This window comes from Carassius auratus, chromosome 36, assembly GCF_003368295.1.
Source record: "Carassius auratus strain Wakin chromosome 36, ASM336829v1, whole genome shotgun sequence".
Lineage (NCBI taxonomy): Eukaryota > Metazoa > Chordata > Actinopteri > Cypriniformes > Cyprinidae > Carassius > Carassius auratus.
Window position 1 is genome coordinate 18,779,930 of NC_039278.1, and position 12,766 is coordinate 18,792,695.

General features: G+C 38.4%; 1 protein-coding gene across 9 annotated transcripts in view; it reads left to right on the plus strand.

The window, feature by feature from the left end:
- camta1b (calmodulin binding transcription activator 1b) overlaps positions 1-12,766 on the plus strand; it is a 275,092-nt gene that overhangs the window by 13,322 nt on the left and 249,004 nt on the right. For all 9 annotated transcript variants that reach the window (XM_026221894.1, XM_026221889.1, XM_026221888.1 and 6 more), the window contains one exon: positions 2,191-2,294. In XM_026221894.1, the coding sequence (XP_026077679.1) occupies positions 2,191-2,294 (104 nt within the window). The remainder of the gene's footprint in view (positions 1-2,190; positions 2,295-12,766) is intronic.

Sequence of the window (12,766 nt, forward strand, 5' to 3'; positions counted from 1 at the left end):
TGAAAAGGCAAATCACAAATGAGGTCTTTTCAAACTCAACAGTTTCTCCTAGACGCCAGTCAGATTGAATGGAGAGCAACTGTCGACTTTGCATAAGTCTCCTGTTCCTTACGACTTTCTTTCGAGTAAAATGCCCTGGTAGTCTCAGACTCTGCCTAGATTTGCCAAGCCATGATGTCTGCAATCAAAAGTCTGTTTTTTTTATTTTTTATGAATATTTCTAATTTCTGTGACATTCATGTTCATCACGTCCAAATAATTTTTCCTGAAAGAGTGGGCACATTTGTAAATTTAATGGGTCTGGCTTCTGGTGTCATCTGCTTCAAGCTATTTGTTTTCGGTTGTTGTTGTTGTTGTTGTTGTTGTTGTTGTTGTTGTTTTTTTGTTTTTTAGATTAAAAGAACCTAATCTGACCATGATGACTGAGGGATATGTCGTAGAATGTATCCTTCTCATAATATGAAGCTTTATTTGTAAAAAAAAAAAAAAAAAAGACAATACGTAAATTGAAATTTTGTCTGCTTTGCCAGTGAAATTATTCATAGCCCACAGCTCAGCAGGGACATGCGTTTATCGAATTAATTAAATAAGACAGAAGTGTCTAAAATAAATGTGCACAGTTCAGCTGAATGGTAAATTTTACTTTGACTGTAAGCTTTGCACAATAGAGCTCGTGGTTTATGTGTCCTGCTCTCGGCCACTGATCTATGCTCTTGAGGTTTTCTTTTATAATTATCAATGGGTGATAGAAATGCCTTTAAAAAATATGTATTTTAGTATACTAAAATATTTTAGATGGTAAAAAGATCAAGACCCTCGATGACATCATTAACTCTTCTGTCATGCAGCGCTCATAATTAACATAAAATAAGCATAAAATATCCTCTGAATAATTTTTTTTTTTTTTTTTTTTTACTGGTTCATTAAAACTATCTATCGAATCGCAATCGATTCCCAGCCCTATTAGTAAGAACAAGTAAAATTGCAAGACAACAACAACTTAATAAAAGTCACTTGTAAATACAGACATTTCTGCTTTAGTGCCCCTTGTGGCAACTCTGAGAATGCAGAATTGCAATGTGACACATTTCGGAACGCAACAGAGTATGAAATTGAGCTTGCAATGCTAGTAGCATTGGCATTTACATACTCATATCTAGTACTGTATGTTATCCGATCTGGTTTGAATGGATGATTTTAAAGACCTGTTGATGCACTTGGGTGATTTCTATAGGGAATTGAACATGTTATGTGGGTTTAAGTTCATGCACAGGTAAAGCACAACAGTGTGCATTGGTTCTGGTGTAAGACTATGAACAGACGAGTGATCCTAACTTCATTTGTCTCTTTTCCTCTGGCTATCTGTTTGTCCTTAAAGCCAGAGTGGGAGTGGTTGCTAAGCAGTGTCTCTATGGACACGCAGGCTTCATCTGGCTCAAATCTGCAACATCTCTTTTACTTCTTTCTTGTCTTTTACCGAGGACACACTCCATAAATCTCCGTCAGTCTCTCATTCTCCTTTTTTTCCCAGTGTCTTTGCTTTTTTTTTATATTCATAAGCAGGCTCAGCACGCAATATGGAACTACCTTCTCCCACAGGGCTAAACATTGAGTTCCTTAAGAAGCCTGAGCCCTTGATGCAAACGGTTATCAATAACCTTGAAATGTTTTTGCTCCGTTGCCCAATTTTGTTGTTATGTATTTGAACAGGCACTCTGGCGTGATAAGGAAGAGAGAGAGAAAGAACAGGAGCATTTAAAAAAAAAAGAAAGAATAAAAAACTCAATGAAAACAAAATTACAACATTTCTGGATGAAAGCCTTTTGCACGCCATGTACTCTAAATATGTTGCCTTTCATTTCACAGTAACATCTTAAAACAAGTTTTTTTTTTTTCATTGCTTTCTCAGTACTTCCCTTTTGAGGTCTCGTGCCTGGTTTTATATTTAAAAAAAAAAAAGGTTGTCGCAGCAATTTGCAAACATAACACCTGGGCATGGAAGTTTCCTTAAAGGAGTCCCTTGAGCAATAGTGACATTGAATTCAAACAACTCCGTAATTTACAAAGAAATGATTGGATCTTAATTTAAAAAGAACAGCTCTGTGTTTTAGACTCTGGAGAGCAGCACAGCTTTGTTTTAACAATCCTGCTCACACTTCATATAAAGTGACCTTTTTGTGTCGTTCACAGATGAACATGGACATTTGAAAATCTACCTACCCAAGAAGCTTCTGGAATGCCTTCCCAAATGCTCCTCCCTGCCCAAGGAGAGACATCGCTGGAACACCAACGAGGTAAGAAACTTTTATCAGTGGTCCTGATGCCATTTATTTTCACAGGAGTTTGGGATTTCGTTTTGTCCAAATACAATGGCAATAATGCAATGATCAAATTTTAACGTGGTGCTTATTGTATGTTTATTTTATGCAAATTGTATTGTTGGGTATCATTTGGTTGTTTCACAGCAAATTTGGATTTCTAATTGTAGTTCAGCAGAGAACCAAGTATCTATGTTTCTAGGTCTGGTGACGCATTATATATATATATATATATATATATATATATATATATATATATATATACTGTAATTTATTTATTACACTGCTGTGCAAAAGTCTTAAGACGTTAGTATTTTCACCAACAAATAAAATGAAGAATCCGAAAGCTACAATACTGCTTTTGTCCTTGGTACACTTGCACATAGATTTTCAAGTAGCATCTTGGAGACGTTGCCATGGTTCTTTTGGATTGAGTCTGTCTCAGTGTTTTCTGATTCTTCATGTCATTCCAGATGGATTGGATGATGATGAGATCAGATCTCTGTGTGGAGCACTGGCTGCTGTCAGACTCCGTGTGCAAACAAAAATCTCACTGCATTATTACAATTAATGGCAAAAACTATGTTTGGAAATGTAAAATGAAATTTCCTACTGACACACATTAGCAAAAGATAGAAACAACGGTCTTAAAATTAGACTAAAGCACAGCAGTGTATATGCAAACAATGATTTTTTATTATGTAATAATTCAACTATTTTATTACATAAATGTAATTTTTATTATACAGTATATTACTATATATTAATATATTAATTTATACATATATAATCATTCTCATTTATATATTATATGATATTATATTATATATGAGAATTTGTTAGATTATGATTTTCATTTAATTTAATAATTATCTTGCAATAGTTTGTCCCTTTCCCCCAAAAAAGGGACTTTCACACAAAATATACTGCTTTATTGACGGCCATGCTGCTTTGTTTTGATTTGCTCTGTAAATCTGTGCCAGTTTTATCCTCATATGCAAAGTGTATCTGCATTGCTTTGAACTTTGTCTTGCTGGCCTGAAGGTGTTCTGACATTCAGAGAAACAAACACACTCAGCAGAGATTAGGAAAGCCTGTTTGGACCGATTCCACAACACACCTAAAGTCTGACACAGCCTCCTACCACCTCGCTCTCTGCTAAAGTATAACACCACTTGAACATGCACCAGCTCGTTTTCATTTTTCTAAAATCGGAGATCTGGTCTCAAGTGGGTAAGTTAACATATTGGAAGTTGCTACCTGATTTACTGTGGACCAACTTTACAGGGATGAGATTTGTATTGAGCTCTTCTGAATTTCCGAAGGAATGCCATTACACGATGTATTAAGGGTTTAAAAATTATTGTTAAAGGAATAGCTGACAAGTCTTGTTACCATAAGTGAATAGAACATTGCATTTCTTTCTTCCTTATAATATTTGAAGAAGGCTAAACCGTGGACTCTCACTGAAGCTTTTTTCCACCGGGTTGTCTGAGGATTACAAAAGACAAATTCTCCTTCATTTTCTAGCCCTGACTTAAATTCTTTATCATGATGGAGATGGCACATGCTGTTACAGATGACTTGGGATGATGCATGCCGTGACCTTTCAAAATATTTCGGATTTGTTTCCATTTGAAAACTGCTATAACTTTTGACAGAGGAAGCTGCTGATGTCTTGCATGTATACGATTATTTATGATAGCAGTTGAAAGTGAGGTTTGATCTGGGGGATGCAGATGTGTTTCTTTTGTGCAGTGGTTCACTTAGTTGTAGCTGAAGAAGTGATGGTGCAGAGAGGTTGATGTTTCTCTCTCTCTGTTTCATTTGTGCGTTCTCAGTGTTGGGAAGCCAGCAGTGTGGCTGTCCCTCTGTGCTTTCTGTCAAAGCCTCTGCGCTCCCTTTCTCTAAACTTGCAAAGAGTTGTAAAGTTTCCCGACTGTTTTTAAAGATGGCTTCACCCTCCCCAGTATCTCTTTATAGTTCCTTTTTAAAATCATGCCACTGTAGAGGAAAGTAGTCTGACCCCATGCTGATGCAAACTAACTGTCCTCAAAGAAAAGTCATGAGCATTTGTTGAGCGATAGCTATTTGTTTCAAATCAAATAAACTCTACTTGTGAATAGAAAGTTTGCGCCTTTTATCACTGAGGACAAGGTAGAGAGAGGACGGGAAGTAACAGGGAGGAAGGCAGGAACAGGATCAGTCAGTATCTAATGCTGAAAGAGCCTACATAAAAACTGAACATGTTCCTAAAACATTTACTGATTATGTACATTGATACCACAATAAGGTTCAATTTATTAACACTAATGTATTAGATATCGAGCTAACAATTTATTTTAGCATTATTAAACAAAATTATAGAATTTAAATGTACATTTGTTTTTTTATTGTTTTGTTTAAATCGTGATTTTGTGTTTTTGCTGTTTTTAAATTATTAAATTATTTGAAATAACTTTTGTATTTCAGCTTATTTTATTTCAGTTAGTTGCCAGTGCAGTATTTCTAATTTTAAAGTAATATTTATTTAAACTTCATCTAAATTAACAAAAGAATTGTTCGTTTCTTGTAATTTTTTATTTTTATTAGTATCATTTTTTTTTGCTAACAGTGAACACATTATCTTTTTCTTTCTTTCTTTTCGTTCTTTTTTGCATTTCTTGTTTTAGGTTAATTCATTGTTAGCTCATGTTTGTTCATAATACATGAATCATTGTGTAGTTATACAAATTTAACAATATAATTTAAGCAACAGTTAACCAAGAGCAATGCTGTGAAAGGCATGGCAATATTAAAAGTATTAAACTTTACTGTAAGGTGTTACATGAATGGTTAATTTTGTTTTTGGAATATTGAATCCACGCAACAATTCTCCGTGAATATCCTGTTGTACTTTAGAAATGTGTCACATTTATAACATAAAATGGGTTAAGAGTTTTGATTCATGTTCACTTTAACCCCTCATAATTTACGATGGGATGGAAGATGGAAAGAATGCACATTTTTACCTTCCGTGATTACCTGTCCCTCAAGAGCTGATGTTTGTGGTGCACATTAACTCAGGAAATATTGGTTCCCTGCGCATTAGCCAAATCGGACATATTCGTGACTGTAGCAACTCTCCCAATGTTGCATCCTCACAGGATGAGGAACTTGTTACTGTCAACAGCGCTATAGCCTTCACTGTTCCTGTCATTGTCCAGGCTAAACATATCTGACGGTTTAAACCAAAACAGACCGGATAGAGCACAGATTGGAGAATGGAGATTACAAAAAAGAGTGAAGGACAGACAATATGGACAGACAAAGAATGATGGGAGGAGGAGGTGTAGCTCTCCCTGCAGATGGAGACATTGTGTGGCCTTTGTCGAAGCTCAGCTACTTTTGGAGGCTGTTAGGAGCAGAAAGTCTCCCTAGTGACACACAGAGCTCTTAATGAGAATGAGTTTCTAAACAACCCCGGCTTCCTCGTCCTTCAGCTGGAGAGTCAGACTGAATGCCATGCTCCCAACGACCAGCGGTGAGGTATAATGAGGCCTCTAAAAGGACAGAATGAGACATCAGGTCATACAAACAAGCACAGCTCACGTCCGAACCTGTGTTTTTCTGCATGCATTGGATATTCCTCAAACATACGGCATAATGTCTCTGATTGGGAGCTGGGTCTGTTTTTATGCGGTGTTCGCCAGTCACTCCATATAACATTCCCATCTCTCCCCTTTCCTCATGGGAAATGACCCTTATTATAGGTAATGACACGGACGTCTGTTTAGTTGAAAAATTCTTGTAGCCGAATGACCACATTAAAGAACGAAACTGACAGTATGTTGGAAAGGAAGGGAAAACATCAAAACCATAATGGTGTTGTAATGGACACGAGAAGAGGGTGATCGCTGGGGGACGGCAAAAAGTCAATTCCTGTCTTTATCTCTTTTTCTCTCGCTCTGTCTCTCACTGTCGGTTGCTTCACACCCCCTGCTGTTAATTTTAAATATCTAGAAAAAGTGTGTATGTTTGATAGCTCTACTGTACTATTCTGCACACCGCTGGGAGTCCTAGAGTGTATCTAGAGAAGCTTTGTTATTACCGAACAAGAGAATATAATGCTTAAAAACCTGCAATCTGCAGACAATTCCCAAGCAATCACAGTGCAAAGTGAAGTTGGCATAGGTTTCAAGAATAATTTCTTTGCAGTTCCTCTTTAATTTGGTCTGGAAAGGATGTTTGAAATGCCGAATAGAGGGATGAACGCCTTTGCATTGTGGCACAGGACTTGAGCTGACTGTCCTTGCTCTGAACAATCCCAAAGTTCACATTCCCAGTTGAATGACACAAAGATGCGCCGTTACACTTTGAAGCACGCTTCGCTAAATGATTTTGTCAGAAAGCAATTTAGATGAATTCTCATGGCTAAATATGCAGCTAATACAGCGTGGGTATTACTTATTGACAAAGTGTCCTTCAGCTTGGGAGTTTTTCTTTTCTTTTCAAGCATAGTACTCCAAACAAAAACAAAACCGAAACAAGGCACAAAATGTGCAGGGGGTTTTGTCATTGTTTGACCAGCTCTTTGTTAGACCTTCTTCCACCTTCAGCGAAACAATTCCCCTAGATAAAGCAAGGCGTGGAGAATCACAAAGCCATGAGTACAGAATGTAGAGGCAAACAGTGAGGATGGGTACGGAGCTTACATGCTGATCTGGTAAACGGAAGATTGAATTCTATTACCTTGACTCAATGACAAAATCCCCATGTTTTGTAGACTTTGCAAACGCAGAAGCCCATGAGTTTGCTCTTTATGATGTAGATCACTGGGACTGATCTTTGTTTGAGCAGGAGGAATGGCTTTTATAACGCCAAAAGATTCATAAGTCGCTTCCTAGCAACAGGGATGAAAAACCTGTCAAGGTGAACAATATTCTCTCATTTTAGCACACTTCAACTTCTTGAGTAGCCTTGGCCGTTGGCGATAGTGAATGCCCCTTTACACGCTTACACAGAGATGCTGTGTCTGCGCCATTCCACCGTAATCTGCCCCAGATGACAAACTGTGCATCTAAAAGTTTTAAGCGGCATGGAAAAGTGCTGCTGTATGCGAGTCCTTGTCCTGTCGAGTTCCCCTGCCACGAATGTTTTATTTAAAATCTCTCAGTTTATCCCTTGTGCATTTGTGTGTTTTTGTGTGTGTGTGTGTGTGTGTGTGTGTGTGTGTGTGTGTGTGTGAGAGAGAGAGAGCTCTTGATCTAGATATTGGCATCATGGATCCAGTTTTAACCCTTTGATAAGTGCCAGGAAAGTGTTTACCCTGCTATAATCTTAGTTGGCACTACCCCACTCCTTTGGGTCACTATTCTTTTCCGGTCTGCCTAAGTTTCTCCACACATAATCAAAGGAAGCAGATGCTACTAGTCAAACCTTACTCCGCAGGGAATGCTGGGAAATTTAGTTTGTGTTTGTAGAAGCAAACCTTTGGCTTCTGCAGAGTGGAAGGGTCTCTTGTCACCAAAACAATCCAAGTTTACAGCTTCACTTTACACTATAACGAATAATGTAGTTTAAGCACATTCTGGGAAAGGAACTACAACCTGGACTTTCTATTGCATTATTATTTTAAGATGTGTGAACTCGGTGTGGTCACATTCACAATTTTAATCAAACGATGGCGGGTTTTTGTGTAGCTGAGCTACAGTATCCATCTGCTTACATATGCTATTCATTGTCCATATTTCAGACCTGTTTTAGTGCATTTTTAAGTGAAGATATGTGACGAGTGAGGCGGGGCCAAGAGCCTTGGGAGAAGTAAATGATAATGAGCCACATCTGTGCTACACACCTCGGTCGAGTCCCATGGAGGAGCTCCGGAAGGATAAAAAAGGAGGTGTAAGGGGCCGTTCACGTATCACAAGTTCGTTATTTCCAATGTAGCATTATTTCCATAATGGAAGCGATGCGCCCGTTTTTTCCAGGCGCATCCGCACCGCATCGAGTTAAAAACATCACAACTTTTCAGAATGCCGCAAACGCACCGTGTGTCATGTGACAAGAACTAACCAATCAGCTCCATCCTTTCCCGTAACAACGTTGAAAACTCAGCCAAGATGAAGGAACAGCTGATCATAGCTGTACATGGATTGCCATTTTGAAATAAATTTAGTAGCAGAGCTACTGCGAGCGATTTTTAGTGCTGCAAATCCATTTATCCTTTGCTGAAATTTCCACGTCTTCATGGAGAGAGCAGGTCATGGTTGCTTAGCAAAGGCAGACGCCTCAGGAGCGCTTCTGCCCGAGCGCTTTCGAAAGAAGGAAAAAGCTTTTTTTAGCGCGATATGTGAACGGCCCCTAAGGAGAATGAGAGGACCAGTCCTGGACTTTGTTTTATGTGACTGAATCTTCATAATCATTACTCCAGTCTTCAATGTCACATTGTATTTCAAAAATCAGTTTAATATGCCAATTCTAATTGTTGCTCAATTGTTTTTAGTGGAAATTGAGATATATTTTTTAATAATAGAAAGTTCAAAAGAACAATATATAATATATTTTTTTTTCTCTTAAATTGTCGACTTGGCAAAGCAAATACAAATAAAATTATGCTTTTGGATTTTATGTCTGAAGATGTTCAGGTACAGAAATCAAATAATCATATCTGCAATAACACTTCCATATTCTCCACTGTGTTGCACGTTGATTTTCAACAGCCATTTGAAATTAGTGGTAACCACTCCTTTTTTATAAATAATCGATCAAAAAAAACAAAAAACAAAAACATTCTACACACTTGTAGCATTGTGTAATGTTTGGTTTCAGCTTTTTGTCTGTCTTCAGCGTAGCTGGCCTCTGTTAACATCCTTTTATAGACTAAACATTATATTAACGTAATATTTCCACACAAATTAAGTTTTGAAAAAAATTATTGCGAGTTGCAAGTGACAAATCCGTAAACTGACCCTAGTGTCCTGCATGCTGGTCCTGGTTCATCGGGCAGGCCTTATTATCGAGCCCTGTATTTTGAGCTGATTTTAGAACAGTTTAACAGTTGTTTTCATTTTTAATGCATCCCCTAGCAGCAAGGTGTAGGTTTCCGCAAAAAAAAAAAGTTTGTGATCTAAACGATATTAAAGTCTAGTAGTGTATGATCCACAGTTGTTTAATGTATGATGGCCAGTTTTTTTCAAGTGTATGATGCCTAGTGTTGTAAAATCTGTTCAGATTTTAAAAGTCATTTAGTGTCTTCCAGATTCCATTTACAAACTAAATTCAGACATTCTTAGTTCAGTTCTGAATTGTGCACAGCCCTATGCTGCACATTTCTATGAATTAGGTCAACTTTATTGCACTGGTGTATCTGCCACCAATCTCAGGACTGTAAATGAAGATTAGTTTGAACGCCCTGTGTTTTTGTGTATGACTGTGAATAAGTCTGAATGATTACGACACATCTGCACAAACAGACTTTGCTCTTATTTTACTTGTGGTCCAGGCATTACTCTGACATGTGGTAGTCTGTTGGTGTAATCAGGCTTGTTAAAAAGAATCCACCGGATCCCCTCCGGAGTGGGTTTAGCCATGTCCCGCTATCCCGGGGATTACAGCTTCCTTGAAAGGATTAGCACAATGCTGATTAGTTTGATTTCATTCTCCAAGACAGAAAAAGCCAGTCCTCTTGATGTTTATGAGATTTATTTGAATACATTTCCTCTAGTGGAAACAAATTATGGCAACTGTTTTTTTTTTTTCTGACTGTCAATATAGGGAGAAGCTTGCGTTCTCTCGCTCTCGTTCTTGCTTGCTCTTCATCCCGTTTTAAGAGTGTTTCCCAATCTATCTGAAGAGCCAAACTCCCTGATTAGTAGAAATGAAGAGGCAAAAAGCAACAATGTTTATTTCCCTTTTGCGTCTGGGATGGGGAATGCATCGCCCCTGTCGTGGTAATTAAAGATAACTCCATGCAGGCAAATGTGTGAGGAAATGAAGGCTGAGCTGGTGAGGAGGCAATGGGGGGAATAGGAAAGGTCACACCGCTTTGTTTTTGCAAACGGGGAGGCTTTGGGCTGTAAGGAGCTGATTTGTGAAGGTGCCTGGATCATGATCGGAATAGTAATTCGGGGAGAGGCTGTTGTCTGTGGTACAGGTGCATCTGTAGGTCCATAAAGAGATTCTAGTGAGCGTGCGCTGACCGATGCAGTGAATTGCAAAACGCTCCAGGCATCTCTCTATTTTTTGTGTCTGTTGTGCTTGTGTGTATGTACAGTATATGGCCAAAACAGGCAGCAGGATACTTTTAGTCAGGTTTCACAGTATGTGAGTGAAACCTGACAGGAAGGTTGAAGTCAACATGAAATCAAAATCGACCCCATTCACTTTCTTATAGACTATACAAAAAAATATTTAATATTATATATTTTTTCATGTATTAAATTGATATACTGTATTGCTTTTGTTTTGGATGCTAAAAGAGTGTCATCTATCTATCTATCTTAAAATGTATATTTTGTTTTTTTGTTTGGGATTAACATCAGGTTTTTGGTTTGTTTTTAAAATATAATATTTAAATATTATTTTTAAATAATTCTAAACAAAAATCTTAAATATTACTGTCAGAAATCATGTGATTAATCACTGTTACGAATTTATATGTTTAAATATTTTATATGAATGATGTTTTTTTTATTGCTGACAATGTTTTCTTTGTGGGTCTTCATAAATTAACTTTTACATTTTATCGTTTCATATTTGAGGTTGAAAAAGGTCTGAAAACCCCTGATAAATATACTCTTTACAATCGAATCAATCCTCAGTGGATAAAATCAAGTCTTGCCCTATCTTTTCCATCACTGTCCTGCTTCTAAAAGAATTACATCGCATTATTTAAGTTAAATTTTGTAGTGAGCTTTTTCATGTAGACTTCTTTACGAACCCATTGCTGTGAAGTTAGATGATCTGTTGTGGTGTAACTTTCAGCATAATCGGAGCTGTTTCTGTACCTTCACCTGCTTCTGAAGGAACCAGTGCTAAATGCTTCTCTTCCATTCCCCTTCTCTCCTCCTGTCTCCGATCCCACGTTACCCTCATTCACTCTGTAACCCCTCCCTTTTTTCCATGTCTCGTATACACTGAGGTGTAAAATTATTCAGGGATAGAGGGATAGATTTCTCCCTGTTGAATTGAACCACTGGGTAAGGCTTTTGTGCCAAGCCATTGTAATTGACTGTCGCTTTATTTACCGACTGAGTGTGTGTGTGTGTACGTGTGAGAGAGACATTCTGGAGTGCTTCCCTGTTCATTTCTTTTTCCGTACATGTGGCGGTTCTCTCTAGCTTTGATCCACAGCATATCGGCAGCTCATGCAGTCATGAAAATGGCTCACATGGCTCATTCTTGAGTGTGCCGGACAGACTTTCTTGTAATTTAATTACATGAAATCCAATCGTCTTCTCCAAAGTCGCTCGCAAATGTACAGGAAAAAGGGCGTGTTTCCTCTTCACACATTCCAGGACTGGCACTCGCTGGATCCAACTAATTGTTCCCCCTGTCAGTCTTCCCAGTGGCCTCTTGGATGGAGCACAAACACTGTGCTGCCCTTTGGAGGGATTTAACAGCAACTCTCGTGACTGCTGTTCTCTTGAAAAGGGACCTTGCCCCCTCCGGTTGTTGACAAATGGCTATAGACTGGCGTGATGTCAAGTTGTTAAAATGTACAGCGTTGTGGAGTCAGAGAAGTTAATGGTTTTTCATACTTCTCAATTTTCCACCCTTGATTGCGTTGGCCTGCTCACCACTCCTCATGGATGTTTACGAAAATGGGCGTAATGTAAACAGAAGGCTCAGGTAATGCTGTTACGGCGGCTGTGGACCCAACATTTAACGTATGATCCATTCACACTCGACTAGCAGCGCGTGACTCCAGTAGATTGAGCGAGAGCATCCGTTCAGTCATATGCTCTGAGACACTACTGGCTGTGAAATCTCATTATGCTGAATACTGCCAGTCAACAAGCAGCTCCCATCTTCACCAGTGAAGACTTTACTATCCGCGAGCCTCCTGACACATCGTATTGATGGATCGCAGTTCATCGCCAGTGAGGAAACGGACTTAATGCTTTGAGTGCATGAGAGGGAGAGTGGGGTCATTTACTGGGGTTCCTTTAAACCACAATGGAGAGTTTATGAGGAATAAGGGATTGAGGGTGATGGTGAGCACATTCCCTTTGAGTGATGCATTACTACTTTTTTTGTAGAGCCACTTTTCTTCTGATATCTTTTGAGAACTTATAGACAGTCATAACTTTTACAGGTGAGAGAATATGTGGAGATTTTCTCATCTTCAGCCCTGTGATGGACAGGTGAACCCTGGTTTGATCAGATACGGCCGTTTCATCTGATAACACCACATTTAATTGTCATTTTTGGGGATTTAGGACCACGAGGTCTTCTGAATGTATTTG